Raw genomic sequence first — 19,103 nt, forward strand, 5'->3', positions numbered from 1 at the left:
AATCTTCCATATTGACACCAGCGGTCCCCCTCTTCTGCAATCTGGAAACGGATTTAGTTTAACTTTACAAACGATCACAAGACTTTTTCTGTCCGGTTCGATGTACCAACAAATGTAATGAGATACAGAGACGGTGAATATATGATGAAATATTGGTTAACAGGCTCTGACAACAGATAAGTGGGATGGTAATCTGAAAATATGCTAATGTCCCATTATTAATCCAAAGCATGCTGGAGCAGCAGCTCGGCTTTGATCGCATCTTTTCTCTGAAGTCCGCCTCTTCGTCTGATATCAAAGACACAACAGAAGAAGAGTTTCTCAGAGAATTCACTTTTTTTCTTCTTTTTTTTTTGTCGGCTGCTAATTGTTTTTGTTTTAATGGGATGAAAAACTACTGTTTGCATAGAAATCACCAGGTCTGTTTCTGATGGAAATGATGCCTTCGGTGGCATGTTGGAGCATTTTATTACCTTTTTATTTTTCATGATTTTTCACTTCACAACCAGAAGGGGAAAGTTGCCTTCCTCTGAACACATTTTTCATCCTTGTCCTGTTGGAGCTTTAGTCTCCAAATACTCAATTAAAGGGACAGTTCGCCTCTTCTGACATGAAGCTGTGTAACATCCCATATCAGCAACATCATTTCTGAACATCTTCTTACCCCCTGCTGCGTCCTGTGAGCAGAGTTCCAGCCTCGTTTTGGTGTTGATGAAGGTAGTCCGGCTAGTTGGCTGGGGTTTAAAAAATAAAGCGTTTTGCTTCTCAGAACAATATGCGTTCAAAAGAGTAATACATTTGCATCACAAAATTGTTCTCCAGGAAAAAATGCTTGGTGCTATTTTCTCTCCCTTCGTGTCTGACTTTATCCTGGAGAACCATTTTGTGATGCAAATGTGACGCAAACAGCAGACGTAAACAAAAAGATTCAGACTTCTTTTCACTTGGTTAGGTTTGGGCAACACAATAGTAGGCAGTTAAACCTCCTGATTATGTTCAACCGGCACAAAATATTGCTTAGATTTACGCAGTTAAACCTGTTGGTTACGTTAAGGCATTTTAAGCCATTATGTTATGTTTAAATAACACAAAGCCCTGGTTAGGTTTATTCACTTACAGTTAAACCTCTCTTAAATCCTTCTGTTAGGTTTAGGAGAGACCAGTGTTTCCCACAGATGTGAAGGCAATGTGTGGTGGTGGGCCCGGGGGGGTGTTAAAAAATAAAAATTCTTCTAAATAATTCCTTTGTTAATAATAAAATACCACCCCCCCCCCACTGTCAGAGATCTGTAATGTGACATATATGTCATTGGGAGTTAAGAACCTGGATAATTTCTCCATCAAGGAAAATTATGGGGGACGTAAGGATGTGTGACACCTGTGTCACGGAGGGTGACACAGGTGCGGCTTATCTGCAGATTTTCACATCTTCATTGTAAACAAATTAATAACATAGATAATTACACTGGTGGGACTGTACAGCTGTTTCAGACTGACACCTCCGGTTCAGGCTGCTCCTCATCCTCAACACGCACGTCTCTTTTTCAATCGCGGAAAATATTTTTCAATACTCATCTGGATTGAAGCAGCAAACATTCAGTGTAAGAGTTTAAAAACCTACTTTATTTAATTCACAGCTGCTAGTGTTTTGACCTCGACAACCCAACTATATTTTCTTTTCTTTTTTTTTACGGCAAACTTGCGACTAGTTAACTTTATAAAGAAGACGTAATCGCTTGTTTGCTATGGGACGGGACGGGACGGGACAACATTTTATTCAAAATATAAAATATTTTTATAGGACTTTTTAATGTGTGGTTTTATAAAAGTGCACGTGATACCAACCTTTCGTGAATTTCGCCAGCCGTCTTCTTTCGGTTGAGCTAATCTAACGCGACGCTGAAGCTAGCAAGCTTCCACACTTCCAGGGATGATCTCGCTGATGGAGACGCACGCGGTGTGCACGGAGGGGAGGGGCTGTGTGTGTGTGTGTGTGTGTGTGTGTGTGTGTGTGTGTGTAGGCTATGCGAGAGAGACGCGTGACTGACAGAGACGGAGGGAGAGCAGGGAAAGGAAATGCAGCTTAACGAATACGAGTATTTTTTAAATAGCGTTAAAAAAAAATAATAATAACGAAACGTAATATGTGGCGGCCGGTGTTGAATCTGTGGCGCACCGCCACGAATTAGTCTATGTGTGGGAAACACTGGAGACAATGTCCTGGTTAGATTCGCCAGTTACAATTTGGCGTTAGACTTTAGCCAATTAAACCTCTTGGTTATGTTGAGGCTCTTAAGCATTTTTGTTAGGTTTAGGAAAATTCCCGCCACGGTTAGGTTGAGACACTTGAACCTTAACGCATATTGTTTTGAGTAGCAAAACGCTTTATTTTTTTACACCTTAACTCAACTATCCCTTTTAAAACCTGATTTTAGTCCATAGAACTGCTTTTAGGGTCTCATTAATCAGAGCAGAAGCTTACCTGCCATGGTCAAAACTATGTAAATGTTAAGTGATTGATTGGTTGGAGCTCAGGAGGAAGAGTTAGGGTCAGTGGTTCAAACCCCGGCTTGAAAAGGTTGAAATCCAGGTTGAAATGCTTTTTTAATCGGTTTATACACGTCAAACAAATGATTAATTTGAGCTTTACGGACACCCACAGCTCAAACGATGCAGTACGCCCCACGCTGCCATACCACAGGCTTCTTATTAGTTCCCATGCAAGAAAGCTGGTGTTTGGGGATGTTGGCGCACGCTATAACGGGTCAGTCTGTGTCAGCGGTCATTTACACGTCCAAAACATCGGGTAGATGGAGAGACGGGACCAGGCGGTGGGGGCGGGGAAGTGAAGGGAGGTACATTCAGGTCAATTCGATTCAAAGCCAATGTGACAAGCTAATTTTCCAGCCCGGTCATCTGAGGAGGAGGAGAGGAGCTGTGGACGAAACGGGGAGGAGGTGTGTGTGCTGTGAGAGGAGATGAATCAAAGATGAGACGCACACACACCTCTGTAAAGCCTCTGTGAGGATGTATGGGAACTGCAGCCTCAGTCAGTAAAAGACTTGAGTTTGGAGTTGGTGCATAGCTGTGGTAGTTTATTTTCTTGTTTTTTATAATCTGTGCCAGTGGGAGCATGTAGATGTTAAACAGAAGAGGTCCCAGGATGGAACCCTGGGGAACTCCACATGTGATTCCTGTCTGCTCAGATGTAAAGTTACCTATTGACACAAAGTACTTCCTGTTCTCTAAGCATGTTTCGAACCAGTTTAGTATAGTTCCGGAAAGAAAGACTTTGTTTTGGAGTTGGTGGTGCTGTGACAGATACTGATCTTCATAAAAAAATCGGACTGGTCTTTAACGAGAAGACATGTGGTGAGCAAGCATTGCTGTGGCATCAGTGTTTCTTCATGTGATCAAATCTGCACGAAGGTCTGCGTTCAGTTCCTTCAGAGAGAGCTCCAGTCGTGTGAAAAGAAAGGTTTTACACATCAAAGCCTGATAGAGGAGGATCAGGGGTTCACTTAGTTTCTCACTCACTGCTGCTACCAGCTGCTGGATCAGGGGTTCACTTAGTTTCTCACTCACTGCTGCTACCAGCTGCTGGATCAGGGGTTCACTTAGTTTCTCACTCACTGCAGCTACCAGCTGCTGGATCAGGGGTTCACTTAGTTTCTCACACACTGCAGCTACCAGCTGCTGGATCAGGGGTTCACTTAGTTTCTCACACACTGCTGCTACCAGCTGCTGGATCAGGGGTTCACTTAGTTTCTCACTCACTGCTGCTACCAGCTGCTGGATCAGGGGTTCACTTAGTTTCTCACTCACTGCAGCTACCAGCTGCTGGATCAGGGGTTCACTTAGTTTCTCACACACTGCAGCTACCAGCTGCTGGATCAGGGGTTCACTTAGTTTCTCACTCACTGCTGCTACCAGCTGCTGGATCAGGGGTTCACTTAGTTTCTCACTCACTGCAGCTACCAGCTGCTGGATCAGGGGTTCACTTAGTTTCTCACACACTGCAGCTACCAGCTGCTGGATCAGGGGTTCACTTAGTTTCTCACTCACTGCTGCTACCAGCTGCTGGATCAGGGGTTCACTTAGTTTCTCACACACTGCTGCTACCAGCTGCTGGATCAGGGGTTCACTTAGTTTCTCACTCACTGCTGCTACCAGCTGCTGGATCAGGGGTTCACTTAGTTTCTCACTCACTGCTGCTACCAGCTGCTGGATCAGGGGTTCACTTAGTTTCTCACTGCTGCTACCAGCTGCTGGATCAGGGGTTCACTTAGTTTCTCACACACTGCTGCTACCAGCTGCTGGATCAGGGGTTCACTTAGTTTCTCACACACTGCAGCTACCAGCTGCTGGATAAAGACGCAGTGGAACATTTCATGTGTTCATCTGAAGTTGGATTCACTGAGTTTTAACACCTGCTGAGGGTTCACTTTCTTTTTCACAGGACTAGATTTTTGTGGAGGAACAAAGTGAAGATTTCTTCTTCTTTCTTTTTTCTTTTTTTTCCTTCTTTCTTTATTTTCTTTCTTTTTTCTTCCTTTTTGTCTTTCTTTTTTTTGTTCCTTTTTTTTCTTTCTTTCTTTTTTTCTTTTTTTTTTCTTTCTTTTCTCTTCCTTTTTTCTTTCTTTCTTTTTTTTCTTCTTTCTTTTTTCTTCCTTTTTGTCTTTCTTTTTTTTCTTCCTTTTTTTTCTTTCTTTCTTTTTTTTCTTCTTTCTTTTTTCTTCCTTTTTGTCTTTCTTTTTTTTCTTCCTTTTTTTTCTTTTTTCTTTTTTTTCCTTCTTTCTTTATTTTCTTTCTTTTTTCTTCCTTTTTGTCTTTCTTTTTTTTGTTCCTTTTTTTCTTTCTTTCTTTTTTTCTTTTTTTTTTCTTTCTTTCTTTTTTTTCTTCTTTCTTTTTTCTTCCTTTTTGTCTTTCTTTTTTTTCTTCCTTTTTTTTCTTTCTTTCTTTTTTTTCTTCTTTCTTTTTTCTTCCTTTTTGTCTTTCTTTTTTTCTTCCTTTTTTTTCTTTCTTTCTTTATTTTCTTCTTTCTTTTTTCTTCCTTTTTTTTCTTTCTTTCTTTTTTTCTTCTTTCTTTTTTTCTTCCTTTTTGTCTTTCTTTTTTTTCTTTCTTTCCTTTTTTTCTTTTCTTTTTTCTTTCATTTTTTCTTTCTTTTTTCTTCCTTTTTGTCTTTCTTTTTTTCTTTCATTTTTTCTTTCTTTCTTTCTTTTTTTTCTCCTCTTTCCTTTCTTCTTCTTTTTTTTTCTTTTTTTTTTCTTCCTTTTTGTCTTTCTTTTTTGTCTTTCTTTCTTTTTTTTCTTTCTTTTTTTTCTCTTTCCTTCTTTTTTTTTCTTTCTTTTTTTTTCTTCTTCTCTGCTCCTTCAGCTCAGGACAGTTTGCAAATGGCTGCGGTCGGTGGCGGCTGTGGCTTTAAATGAAGGAACCAGCGGCATCCGTGCACACGCGTGCACACACGTGCACACACGTGCACACACGTGCACACACTGATTCCAGCCCAAATTGATGAGGCAGATTTATGACGGCCGCTGGCCACAACAAATTAAGCTGACAGTGATGTATGTGGGGGGTCGAGTGTCACGCCGCACCAGCAGACCACACACACGGGCACACGCCGCCGCGGTGGCCCCCTACTCCCAGGCCTTCTTGTTAGGCGTCCCTGTCAGGCAGCCCCCCTCCAGCATACCTGCATAATGAAACTCTTCACGCTGATTTGTGTTTTCTTCCCTTCTCCCCTGTTTTTCCCCCGTCCTCCCTCCATCCACAGACTCATCCCGCTGCCAGCAAGCTGCCCCTGAAGGACAGCTTCACGTTTGACGACTACAGGTCAGTGAGCGGGTGGCGTTTAACCATCGGTTCTGTGTTTAAAACGTACAGAAGAGATGGGGGCGGTTTGAAATGTTTGCTAACACCTGGACGCTAAGAGTAAAGCTAAATGTCAGTAAAGACACCAGTGTTGGAGCCTCTGAACTCCCAGAATGCATTGGAGTAACGAGCCGGCGTTGGTTGTGTGCGACAGGTGGGCCGTGTCCTCTGTGATGACCCGGCAGAACCAGATCCCCACCGAGGACGGCAGCCGGGTCACTCTGGCCCTCATCCCTCTCTGGGACATGTGCAACCACACAAATGGACTGGTGAGGTCTACATGTCACACTCCAACACACACAATCACAGATATGGGCTGTGTTCAAAACTGCATACTGCATACTATATACTGCATACTACAAACTGCATACTACATACTACATACTGCATACTGCATACTACATACTGCATACTATATACTGCATACTACATACTGCATACTTACATACTGCATACTACATTCTGCATACTACATACTCCATACTGCATACTACATACTGCATACTTACATACTGCATACTACATTCTGCATACTACATACTCCATACTGCATACTTCATACTGCATACTATATACTGCATACTACAAACTGCATACTGCATACTTACATACTGCATACTACATTCTGCATACTACATTCTGCATACTACAAACTGCATACCACATTCTGCATACTGCATACTACATACTGCATACTGCATACTACATACTATATACTGCATACTGCATACTTACATACTGCATACTTACATACTGCATACTACATACTACATACTACATTCTGCATACTACATTCTGCATACTACATACTCCATACTGCATACTGCATACTACAAACTGCATACTGCATACTACTACATACTGCATACTACATACTGCATACTACTACATACTGCATACTGCATACTACAAACTGCATACTGCATACTGCATACTACTACATACTGCATACTACTACATACTGCATACTGCATACTACATACTGCATACTGCATACTACTACATACTGCATACTGCATACTACTACATACTGCATACTGCATACTACTACATACTGCATACTGCATACTACTACATACTACATACTACATACTGCATACTACAAACTGCATACTGCATACTACTACATACTGCATACTGTATACTACTACATACTGCATACTGCATACTACTACAAACTGCATACTGCATACTACATACTGCATACTGCATACTACATACTACATACTGCATACTGCATACTACATACTGCATACTACATACTGCATACTACATACTACATACTGCATACTACATACTACATACTGCATACTACATACTGCATACTACATACTACATACTGCATACTACATACGGCATACTACTACATACAACATACTGCATACTACATACTGCCTACTGCATACTGCATACTACATACTACATACTGCATACTACATACTGCATACTGCATACTGCATACTACATACTGCATACTACATACTGCATACTACATACTGCATACTGCATACTACATACTGCATACTACATACTGCATACTACATACTGCATACTGCATACTACATACTGCATACTACATACTGCATACTGCATACTACATACTACAAACTGCATACTTCCATACTGCATACTCATCGATCAGACAGTATGCAGAGCGTTTACCCACAATGCATTTCGCTCGGCGACGTTACGTTGCATCTTGGGTAGTTTGAGTATGAGTAGTAACCTCTTGATGCATACCCAACATTTCAGAGAATCTAGTATGCATCCGGGAACTTCTCTCTTACTAAAACTCGCATACTAACTCAGAAAGATAGTATGAGTAGTGGGAAAAGTAAGCGGTTTCGAACACAGCCATGGTTTCAACCTCAATGTGAAGAAATTAGACTTCATTAAGGTTTCTGAGATAACGTGAAACCTTGAGAGAAAACAGGATGTTTCTATGGTTGCCACACGTGTAAAATATTCACACCACTTCACAGTTTTAGGGCTGTTGCAGCTAAAAGTAAAACAAGAGTAATGCCATCACACAACTGGACCCTGATGAGCAGAGCTGCATGGGAGATGTTGAGGCTGGAGGATGGGGGTGGTGGTGCCAGCTGTGGGGCTCCCTACAGAGAAGAGAAGTCCCTGACGGATGATCAGCTCCAAAACAAAGAATCCTTTCCCTCTGCCAACAGAATTGTGTCCATGTTGATTTAGAACACCATTAGATATGAAATAAGTCGGGGTTCTGGTTACCTTTTTGAAGCTAATTTATGTTGTCCCCACAGATCACAACTGGCTACAACCTGGAGGACGATCGCTGTGAGTGCGTGGCGCTGCAGGACTACAAGGAGGACGAACAGGTGAGGAGAAGCTGCCTCTCAGCACGTACCGTGTGAAGTAAAACCAGGCCGAAAGGTTGGAGAAAGGATAGCATAACGCAGCCCCTTTACAAGCATCGGTCTGATATCTGTTTTAACTGGATAAACTGGACCGTGGAGATGCTGCAAAATAAAACTTTCATTTAGGAATCGATAGAAAATACTATCTGGGGCAATAAAAAAACATTGATTCTCATAAGGGACCCAATCTGCTTTATAAAGACTGTTAAAAAAAAAATCAAAAATATTCGTTTGTGGCCAAAATTCCACCCAATAATGAATTCTGTTAAAAATATAGAAGTTAAAAATATTTAGTTAAAGGGGAAAATCAGACAAAACCCACGTTTTGATTGGAAAAAATGCCAAAAATTACAGTTTGACCTGAAAAACAGCAAAGATTCAGATATTCACTTTAAAGCTGCTCAGAACTGAACTAACTCTGGTTCTGCCTCAGATTCTGGGTTTATCTTCATGTTGGAACATGTTTCAGTGAATCTCGGCAGCTGTTACCATGGAAACATCTGCAGATATTCACTTTAAAGCTGCTCAGAACTGAACTAACTCTGGTTCTGCCTCAGATTCTGGGTTTATATCCACGTTTGAACATGTTTTGGGTTAAAGAAATGAGCCGCTGTCCATGATTCCAACGATGGTGATCTTCTCTCTCTCCTCAGATCTACATCTTCTACGGCACAAGATCCAACGCCGAGTTTGTCATCCACAACGGCTTCTTCTTTCAGGACAACGCCCACGACAGAGTGAAGATCAAACTGGGCGTCAGTAAGAGCGAGCGCCTGTACGCCATGAAGGCCGAGGTTCTGGCCCGAGCCGGCATTCCAGCGTAAGTTCTGCTTTTTCGCACACATCCCGACCTGCTTTATCTCTGCTTTCTACACTCTGAAGCTCTTAATGTGGGTCGAAGGCGGCTTCGGGCTCTCCACCAACTCCACGCACCTTTCAGAAAGCTGCGTTTTGTAGACGTTTCAACCAATTAGAGCTCACTTTGGCGTAATTGAAGCATAAATGTTGCAGCGAGTCTCCCCCACCCCACCCAGTATCAGTTTGCCATCCTCCCCAACACTTTCATCACCAAGAAGCTTAATCATTTTATCATTAGCCTCTTAATTTTATGCAGGCATTTTTAATCAGGCGCCTTTAATCTCTTATTGATGACGGGCTAAATCTCAACAGTGGAAATTAACTGAAACAATCCCCCTTGTTGCCGTGGCGTTGTCTCTTAAAGCGACAGATTCGCTCGTAGATCCTTTTCAAAGCAGAGAGCAGCAGATTGGCCTCGTGGACACGTGTAGATGCGGCGTTATCAGCAGAAACGCAACCTTCAAACGCTCTGCGGCGCTTCCTGCTGCTCTGCGGCCGGACCGAGGGCCGTGGTCCCTAGTTCCCGAGGGCCATGGTCCCTAGTTCCCGAGGGCCGGGGTCCCTAGTTGCTGAGGGCCGTGGTCCCTAGTTCCTGAGGGACGTGGTCCCTAGTTCCCGAGGGACGTGGTCCCTAGTTCCCGAGGGACGGGGTCCCTAGTTCCCGAGGGACGTGGTCCCTAGTTCCCGAGGGCCGTGGTCCCTAGTTCCCGAGGGCCGGGGTCCCTAGTTCCCGAGGGACGTGGTCCCTAGTTCCCGAGGGACGTGGTCCCTAGTTCCTGTATGTCCGAATGAGGAAAAAAAACGGCCCCGTTCCTGAAAAGGTTCTAGGAACTGCAGAAGGTTCCTACAGGGGGAATGCGCCTATTGATGACAGTGTTCCTGCTCTTCATTGTTTTCTTCTCCACTTTTGTAGTTGTAGAGTAGCGGTAACCTTCACGTAGCAGCGACACCTCTGTGACGGGGAAAATTGCAACTACTGGCGCATCAACTTGACGAAATCGTGATGTCATCAACACCGCTTGCGCTAGCAGACGTGGCAACCATGCTAGAGGCTTTAGTTCAGACTTCCTGGAGAACCTGGAACGACCTCAGTTTAAGAGAATCTGTCGCCTTGCTGTTTGAAAATAGATTAAAAAGGAGAACGTTTTTTTTGTGTGTGTGTCTAAAATTAGTATTTTTTTTGTTTTAATAACTCCTACTTGGAGAATCCTGAGTTGAAGTGATGCCACAGTTTTAGACTCACGGATGATGGAACCATTCTGTGTCTCTGATTAGTCCTCAATGCTTCTTTTTTTTGCTCCAATCACAGTTTTATGATTAAAATTAATCTCAGTGAAGCTCACAGTTCAGAATGTTTTCAGCGCTGCTGTCATATTACTGTCAGAAAGTCTTTGAGGTCTTATGGTTTAAAGTTGTCGATTTTTTTTTTTTTGGGACTTTTTCATTGTAGGTTAGTTATAGTTAGTTATAGTTATAACTATAACTACATAGATAATGTAAATTATCCATATACCCTATATTTCTTATTGGTTCAGTGTGCTCAGTTAAATTTATTTTTTTACCTTTATTGTTAAATGTACAAATCTGTTTTTATTTTATTTAGTTTTCTGATGTTCATTATTATTATTGTTATTATTATTACTATTAATATTATGTACCCTACTACTCTCCATACTGTAGATTTGTATATTGCTAATGTTTATTCTCTATTTTTATTCTCTCTATTCTAATTCGATTCTATTTATTCTATTTGCTTGTTAAATGTACGCTGCTGCTGCAACGCAATCATTTCCCAAATTAGGATGAATAAAGTATCTATCTATCTATCTATCTATCTATCTATCTATCTATCTATCTATAGTTAGTTATAGTTCGTAGTTAGTCAGCATCGTGACTGAAGAAACTGTTAAAACGAGCTCAGAGCTCCGTTCAATCACTGGATTTTTGAGGCTGAAGAACAACAGGAGATATTTGCTGAGTCATGAATCAGAAGGAGCTGAGTCGGCATGTCTCACTTATGTAAAAACGTCTGAAATCTTCTCATTTCTTCCCCTGTTGGATAAAAGCTTTTCAGTAATCCTTTAAAGTGTGCACCTCAGGTTTGTGTGTAACGTGTCGGTGTGTCTCACTTTCAGCTCCTGCATATTCGCCCTGCACTGCAACGAGCCCCCCATCTCAGCCCAGCTCCTGGCCTTCCTAAGAGTCTTCTGCATGACCGAGGGTAAGGAACCCCCAGCGCACAGCCGGGGCGGGACGCTCCCCTGAGAGCGCCGTCGAGCGGCTGCTTCCTCTGCTGCAGGTGGAGGTGGAGGAGGGGTGGAGCGAGGCCTGTCCGTTCCCGAGTCGGCTAATTGATGGAGGCAGGCCACCAGATGTGTGGAAGCAGCGATCCGCTGTGGGGTTTGCAATATTCATCGGCTTGTATGCAGAAAGGCAGCGGCGTCGTAAATCCCCCGTCACACAGGGCCACATCCTCCTCATCCTCCTCCTCATCCTCCTCCTCATCCTCCTCCTCCTCACTTCCAGGACCCCGCCTGATCCATTATTCACATTTCAGCTGCGTGTTAATTTTTAAAAACGGGCCTTGATGCCTTCGGATATATGTGAGAGGATATCAGCTCTCACATGTGTGCGAGTGTGTCAACATGTCTTAACAGATGTGACGTGATGGAAAAGGGAGCTCACACGAGCGCTTCTCCTCTTTCATGTCGGAGAGACGAGGCTGCGCACAGATGCTCCGTAACTTCCTGACATGATACCACGTAAAGCCCGACACGGAAGGTCACCGCTGGCTGTTTATCGGCTCTGAGAGGGATCTTTAAAGCTTTAAAAGCTGTTCCTCGTTCAGATAAATTCAGAGAAGAATAACCCAGATGGGCCCTGCTTTCTCTTCCTGTTCAAATGGTTCAAACCCAGCGTGGCGTTGTTTAGTTGTTAGTTGTCATTATTTACTCAGGTTGCTCGTTACTTACTCACGTTGATCACGTCTCCCTGTAAAGTTGGTCACGTTTTGCTGTAAAGTTGATTCTTGGTTTGTTTTGACCTTGTGATGAAAAGCGGCTTCATTACTGTGAAATAAAACCGGCCGTCGGCCCGCAGGCTCACTCCTTATCGCCATGACATCATCACGGTGAATGCTTTTGGTGCAGCCCGAGAGATTCTGACTGTTGTCTCGTTTTCAGAGGAGCTGAAGGACTACCTGCTCGGGGATCGCACCATCAACAAGATATTCACGTTGGGCAACAGCGAGTTCCCCGTCAGCTGGGACAACGAGATCAAGCTGTGGACCTTCCTGGAGACCAGAGCCGCTCTGCTGCTCAAGACCTACAAGACCACGTCTGAGGTCAGCCGGCAGGTTAACCCTACCTTACCCTACCCTACCCTAACCTTACCCTACCTTAACCTAACCTTAACCTAACCCTACCCTAACCCTAACCCTACCCTACCCTAACTCTAACCCTACCCTACCCTAACTTTAACCTTACCCTACCCTAACTCTAACCCTATCCCTAACCTTAAAGACATGGTAGGTAATCCTGTTCAGAAACACATTTTGTAATACTGGGTGAAATGGTCCGTCTATCCTGAGAGAAATCTATACAAGATGTATTTAGAAAAAGGGACGAAAATAATCAGACCTCTGTGGCAGCTGCAGGACTGAGAAAAAGCTGACCAATCCGAGATCAAAACCAATCAGATGCCTCTGCTTTCTGCCTACGCCCCCCTCTGCCGGCTCCCTGCTCCATGTGCGCATGCGGTTCCACCGGCTTTGGATGAAGCACTGACGGAATGGGGAGGGGGGTAGAGGAGTGGACACTTTCGAATCTTGCTAGCTCTCTTGCTAGCTCTCTAGGATTACCTACCATAGCTTTAACTCTTACATCTAACCCTTCCCTTACCCTTACCCTAACTTTAAACCCAACCCTTACCCCTACCCTAACTCGAACCCTACCCTTACCTTAACTCTAACCCTAACCTTACCCTACCCTAACTCTAACCCAACCCTACCCTTACCTTAACTCTAACCCTAACCTTACCCTACCCTAACTCTAACCCAACCCTAACCCTTACCCTTACCTTAACTCTAACCCTATTCTAACTCTAACCCTTACCCTACCCTAACTCGAACCCTACCCTTACCTTAACTCTAACCCTAACCTTACCCTACCCTAACTCTAACCCAACCCTACCCTTACCTTAACTCTAACCCTAACCTTACCCTACCCTAACTCTAACCCTTACCCTACCCTAACTCTAACCCAACCCTAACCCTTACCTTAACTCTAACCCTAACCTTACCCTATCCTAACTCTAACCCTTACCCTACCCTAACTCTAACCCAACCCTTACCCTACCCTAACTCTAACCCTTACCCTACCCTAACTCTAACCCAACCCTTACCCTACCCTAACCCTTACCCTACTCTAACTCTAACCCAACCCTTACCCTACCCTAACTCTAACCCTAACCCTTACCCTACCCTAACTCTAACCCAACCCTTACCCTACCCTAACTCTAACCCTAACCCTTACCCTACCCTAACTCTAACCCTAACCCTTACCCTACCCTAACTCTAACCCAACCCTTACCCTACCCTAACCCTTACCCTACTCTAACTCTAACCCAACCCTTACCCTACCCTAACTCTAACCCTATCCTTACCTTAACTCTAACCCAACCCTTACCCTACCCTAACCCTAACCCTTACCCTACTCTAACTCTAACCCAACCCTTACCCTACCCTAACTCTAACCCTATCCTTACCTTAACTCTAACCCAACCCTTGCCCAGTGGAGCCCAGTGGAGTTCAAACTAGACACAGTGAAGCAGCTTTTAGCTGTTATGCTGCACACAACTGGAACAAACTACCAGCAGAACTGAAATCAGTCCCAACTGTAAGCACTTTTAAATCCAGGTTAAAAACATTTCTCTTTTGGTGTGCTTATGGTTGAGTTTATATCTTTCTTTTTCCCCTCTTCTTTGATTGCTTTTAACTGTGTTTTTTAATTTTTATTCTATTTTATTTTATTTTTTGTCTTTAAATTGCTGCTTTATGCTGTTCTTTTAAATGCCTTGTCTTTATGTAAAGCACATTGAGTTGCCTGTGGTATGAAATGCGCTATATAAATAAAGATGCCTTGCCTACCCTTACCCTTACCCTACCCTAACTCTAACCCTAACCTTACCCTTACCCTTACCCTACCCTAACTCTAACCCTAACCTTACCCTACCCTAACTCTAACCCTAACCTTACCCTTACCCTTACCCTACCCTACCCTAACTCTAACCCTAACCTTACCCTTACCCTTACCCTACCCTAACTCTAACCCTAACCTTACCCTTACCCTACCCTACCCTAACTCTAACCCCAACCTTACCCTTACCCTTACCCTACCCTACCCTAACTCTAACCCCAACCTTACCCTTACCCTTACCCTACCCTAACTCTAACCCTAACCTTACCCTTACCCTTACCCTACCATAACCTTACCCTTACTCTAACCCTAACCAGGCGCGTCATTTCTGCTGGGGACGGTGGGGACGCATCCCCGGCACTTTGTCTGACGAGCAGATTTGTCCCCACCACTTTAAAAAAGTAGAGAAAGTGCAAACGCCACTTTTGGTGCAGAAGCTGAATTGGTGAGCTGTGCATCATGCATGTAACAGACTTGTATGAGGGGTTGCTGCTCGTTCACTCTTGCCCGTCGTTTCATAGCCGGGCAATGTTTGAAAACTTTCAGGGCGAGGGCTGTTTGTAGCCAGGCTCCTGATGCGCTCTTGCTTGGTCGAGGTTTGTCTGAGATTTGTTGGTGTGTCAAGGTTTGTGCAATAACCGAAATCGTGTCTTGTACTAAAATGCGGATTTTGAAATACGAATAGGGCCTACTCTTAAGTTTGTCCCAACCCAGGATGTTTCCGACGGCCTAAACAAGACCGCGCAGATGGCTTTTAACTTTTAATATGGGGACAATATCGCGTCAATACGCATCATCGAATGCAATGCCTATTATTATCATGAAACCTCAATTCGGAAGTAATGGGCCTAGCTTGTACACAGCACTTTTCAAACCTTACTCAAGTTTATGGTAATTGTCCCCAGCACTTCTGAAATCAAACTGACGCCCATGACCCTAACCCTACCCTTACTCTAACTCTTACCGTACCCTTACCGTACCCTAACCCTTACCCCAACCCTTACCCTACCCTTACTCTAACTCTTACCGTACCCTTACCGTACTGTAACCCTTACCCCAACCCTTACCCTACCCGTACCCTAACCTTACCCTAACCCAACCCTTACCCTACCCTAACCCTTACACTAACCCAACCCTTACCGTACCCTTACCCTACCCCAGGGATTTCCAAAGTCGGTCCTCGAGGGCCGCTGTCCTGCAGGTTTTAGGTGTTGCCCTGCTTCAACACACCTGATTCAGATCAAGACGACATTAACAGGCTTGTGCAGAACTTAACAATCTGTTGAAGAGATCCATTTAATCTCAATCAAGTGTGTTGAAGCAGGGCAACATCTAAAACCTGCAGGACAGCGGCCCTCGAGGACCGACTTTGGACATCCCTGCCCTTACCCTAACCTTACCCTAACCCTAACCCTTTGGGACCAGTTCTGCTTGCATGATAGTTTTGGTTGATCATTGCATTAACTCCCTGAAACCTTGTTTTATTTCGCCCCGCAGGAGGACCGCGCCGTGCTGGAGAAGCCGGACCTGTGTCTCCACTCCCGCCTGGCCATCCAGCTCCGCCTGGCGGAGAAGCAGATCCTGGAGAAGGCGTCGGCCAGCGGCCGGGCCAAACGTCTGCAATTCCAGGAGAAGCTGGAGGAGGGCGCTCCGCTGCCGCGCTTCGAGGAGAGCGACATCGCTTTGTTGGAAAACAACGACGCGGACGCGAAGCTTCCCATAATCCTGCGTAAGCTGGAGGAGGTGGAGGAGGGCCAGGTGGAGGAGGAGCCCCTGCTGAACGGGGGGAAGGCCATCTACGGCGTGGGTTTGGATGCTAACGGGGAGACGGAGCGGGAGGAGACTCGGAAAGCTTTGGACCAGGAGGGTCAAACGGAGGCGGCTCGCCTAAGTGCCAATCGAACTGACGACAGTGCCAAAGAGAACAGTGAATAAACGTGTTCCCCTCACTGCCACAGCTCACGCTATTTATTTATTTTTGTGTCTCCGGAGTGACTCAGAAATATAGAAGCTGAAAATGTTGAGCCCAGCGTGGCGTTGTTTAGTTGTTCCGCCGCCGAGCTCTCGGCCTTCTTTTGCAGAAGTTTTGATTTAAAAAAAAATGATCTTTTTGGTTTAAGTTTGACGCGTAGGTTTGCATCGGAGCGGCAGCCAGCGGGTAGTGGAGCGAGCGGAGGGAGGTCTGCAGAGCCGGACGCCCCCCCAGCGGTCCGTCTCCATGTGTGCAGCATGCTTTTAAGTTGACAATCTCCTTCTCCGGTGCTCTGAGACGTGCTGCCGTGCAGAGATCATCACTGCCCCCCCATCCCGTTTTGGAGTGAAACTCGGTAAAAAAGACTTTGGTCTCTGAATGGAAAATGCTTTCTCTTTGTGAATGTATTGTGGAGGTGTCGAAGCCATAAACAGCACTGAGGACTGTGTGAAACAGGAACGTGTGTTCTGACACTTTTTCTTCTTTTTTTTTTTTTTTAACTGTTCAACATGACACTTTGTATGAAAAACAAGGACTGTCTTCTGGTTTTTATTGCCCATCAGACTCTGAGAAGCGGGACGAAAACGGCCTTAATCTGCAGCAGGTTCCACCTTTTAGATTTAAAACGCTCCAAATCTTTTAGATTTTAAAATAAGCTTTCAAATATGTTGGACAGGAAGGAACAAACCGTCACCTTCCTAAAATAATCGCCTACGTAATTTTTTGGCATCAAAGGTGTGGTCCAAAAAAATGTCTGAGTCATTTATTTAATCTTAGTTTTTATGAAAAACAATAAGTGTTCTTATTCAATTCAATTCAAATTCAAAAATACTTTATTTATCCCAGAGGGAAATTAAATGTTGATGTAACTATTAAATCAAGGATTATTATGTTATTATTTTAATTATTTAATTATTATAATTATTATTATATTTAATTGTTTAATTAAATCAAGCATCATCCTTTGATACATACTTACTGACTGAAATTATTATTTTAATGCAATAATTTAACTTTGGGGGGGAGTTTTTTGTGTTTCCTGAAAAATCTGAAAAATTTACTTATGCGATTATTTTAGGAAGGTGACAAAACACTGTCCCAGGTAGAGTTTTACCCGTTTATTTTCTGAGTGTGAAGCATTGGTGAAACTGAGCAGCTGTTACAGCTGCAGGGTCCCGTGAGTCCAGATGACTTCGCCGTCTTTAAACTCTTTTTTTTTATTAGAGCAGAGCGGCAGTCTGGAACCGCTTTAAGCTTGGTCGAGTAGTTCAGACTCTAAATGCTCCGATGCTTCCTTAATCATCTCTTTTATCAAAGGACACGACTTTCCCAGCCGCGCTCGGTTAGTTTATGGATAAATATGAGGACGATGGATAAACTCTGAGGTTTTCCACGAGGCCAAGGAAAAGATCCGAATGGGCTGATTCCCAGTTTCTGCTTTACTGGGATGAACTGAAACTTGGGTGTGTTTGTTTCATCCAGTTTCTGTTTGCATTCACATGTTTTACATCAACAAAGTCTGAAGACTTTAGTTTTTATGAAGACGTCCTGAACGTATCACCAGCACCACGCAGCCTCCTGAACACCGTCAGCGTGGCGCAGCAGCGAGGAGTCCCACCCGGGCTTTAACCAGGCGGGATAATCTGAGAGTTTTCACCATTTCCAACCAGTGAAGCTGCTTTTCTGTGTCCTGCTGCTGATGGAAAACATGGTGAGAGGGTAAGTCTGGGATGGGAGCTCCACCTTCCCAGGACCTGTGCCTAGCACCGTTGCTGCCTGCTTACTTTTCTGTTTTGTTTGGCCTAAAATGGTGAAATGTGGTGGAAAAGGGAAGAGATGAGGAGCTGAGATCTGACCGCCTGCAACACTGAACAACTTGTTTTTTTGGCCAGTTTATTCTACAGATGAAAATATTTTCAGAGTAATGTGGAGGGAGTTTAATGAGTCACTGCGTTTTAAATAAAGAAATACGTTTTAATCCTGAAACGCTTTGAGTATTTTATTTGGACTGCTTTACTCTCGGTGGACGGCTGATAAAATCGTGGTTCTGAACATTAGAATTTGACTAATATGATTTTAGATATTAATATATTAATATCCTATCTTTGAGCGTGAAGCAGTCCGCAGCCGGCCAGCCAGCAGACAGCCAGCAGCCAGCCAGCAGCCAGCCAGATGCCGGTCCGCAGCCAGCCAGCAGCCAGCAGCAGCCAGCAGCAGCAGCCAGCCAGCAGCAGCCAGCAGCAGCCAGCCAGCAGCAGCCAGCCAGCAGCCAGCCAGCAGCCAGCCAGCAGCCAGCCAGCAGCAGCCAGCCAGCAGCAGCCAGCCAGCAGCCAGCCAGCAGCCAGCCAGCAGCAGCCAGCCAGCAGCAGCCAGCCAGCAGCCAGCCAGCAGCCAGCCAGCAGCCAGCCAGCCAGCAGCCAGCCAGCAGACAGCCAGATGCCGGTCCGCAGCCAGCCAGCAGCCAGCAGCAGCCAGCAGCAGCAGCCAGCCAGCAGCAGCCAGCAGCAGCCAGCCAGCAGCAGCCAGCCAGCAGCCAGCCAGCAGCCAGCCAGCAGCCAGCCAGCAGCCAGCCAGATGCCGGTCCGCAGCCAGCCAGCAGCCAGCAGCAGCCAGCAGCAGCAGCCAGCCAGCAGCAGCCAGCCAGCAGCCAGCCAGCAGCCAGCCAGCAGCCAGCCAGCAGCAGCCAGCCAGCAGCAGCCAGCCAGCAGCCAGCCAGCAGCCAGCCAGCAGCAGCCAGCCAGCAGCAGCCAGCCAGCAGCCAGCCAGCAGCCAGCCAGCAGCAGCCAGCCAGCAGCAGCCAGCCAGCAGCCAGCCAG

The 19,103-nt window shown here is 44.9% G+C and overlaps 1 protein-coding gene across 1 annotated transcript in view; it reads left to right on the forward strand.

The window, feature by feature from the left end:
- setd3 (SET domain containing 3, actin histidine methyltransferase) overlaps positions 1-16,746 on the forward strand; it is a 30,924-nt gene extending 14,178 nt beyond the window's left edge. The window contains exons 7-13 of the mRNA XM_075448130.1: positions 5,778-5,836; positions 6,030-6,144; positions 8,149-8,223; positions 8,916-9,082; positions 11,256-11,341; positions 12,303-12,463; positions 15,813-16,746. Coding sequence (XP_075304245.1) covers positions 5,778-5,836; positions 6,030-6,144; positions 8,149-8,223; positions 8,916-9,082; positions 11,256-11,341; positions 12,303-12,463; positions 15,813-16,250 — 1,101 coding nt within the window. The 3' untranslated portion in view covers positions 16,251-16,746. The remainder of the gene's footprint in view (positions 1-5,777; positions 5,837-6,029; positions 6,145-8,148; positions 8,224-8,915; positions 9,083-11,255; positions 11,342-12,302; positions 12,464-15,812) is intronic.
- Positions 16,747-19,103: the final 2,357 nt, after the last annotated feature.

The sequence above is a fragment of the Odontesthes bonariensis genome, chromosome 17, assembly GCF_027942865.1.
Source record: "Odontesthes bonariensis isolate fOdoBon6 chromosome 17, fOdoBon6.hap1, whole genome shotgun sequence".
NCBI lineage: Eukaryota > Metazoa > Chordata > Actinopteri > Atheriniformes > Atherinopsidae > Odontesthes > Odontesthes bonariensis.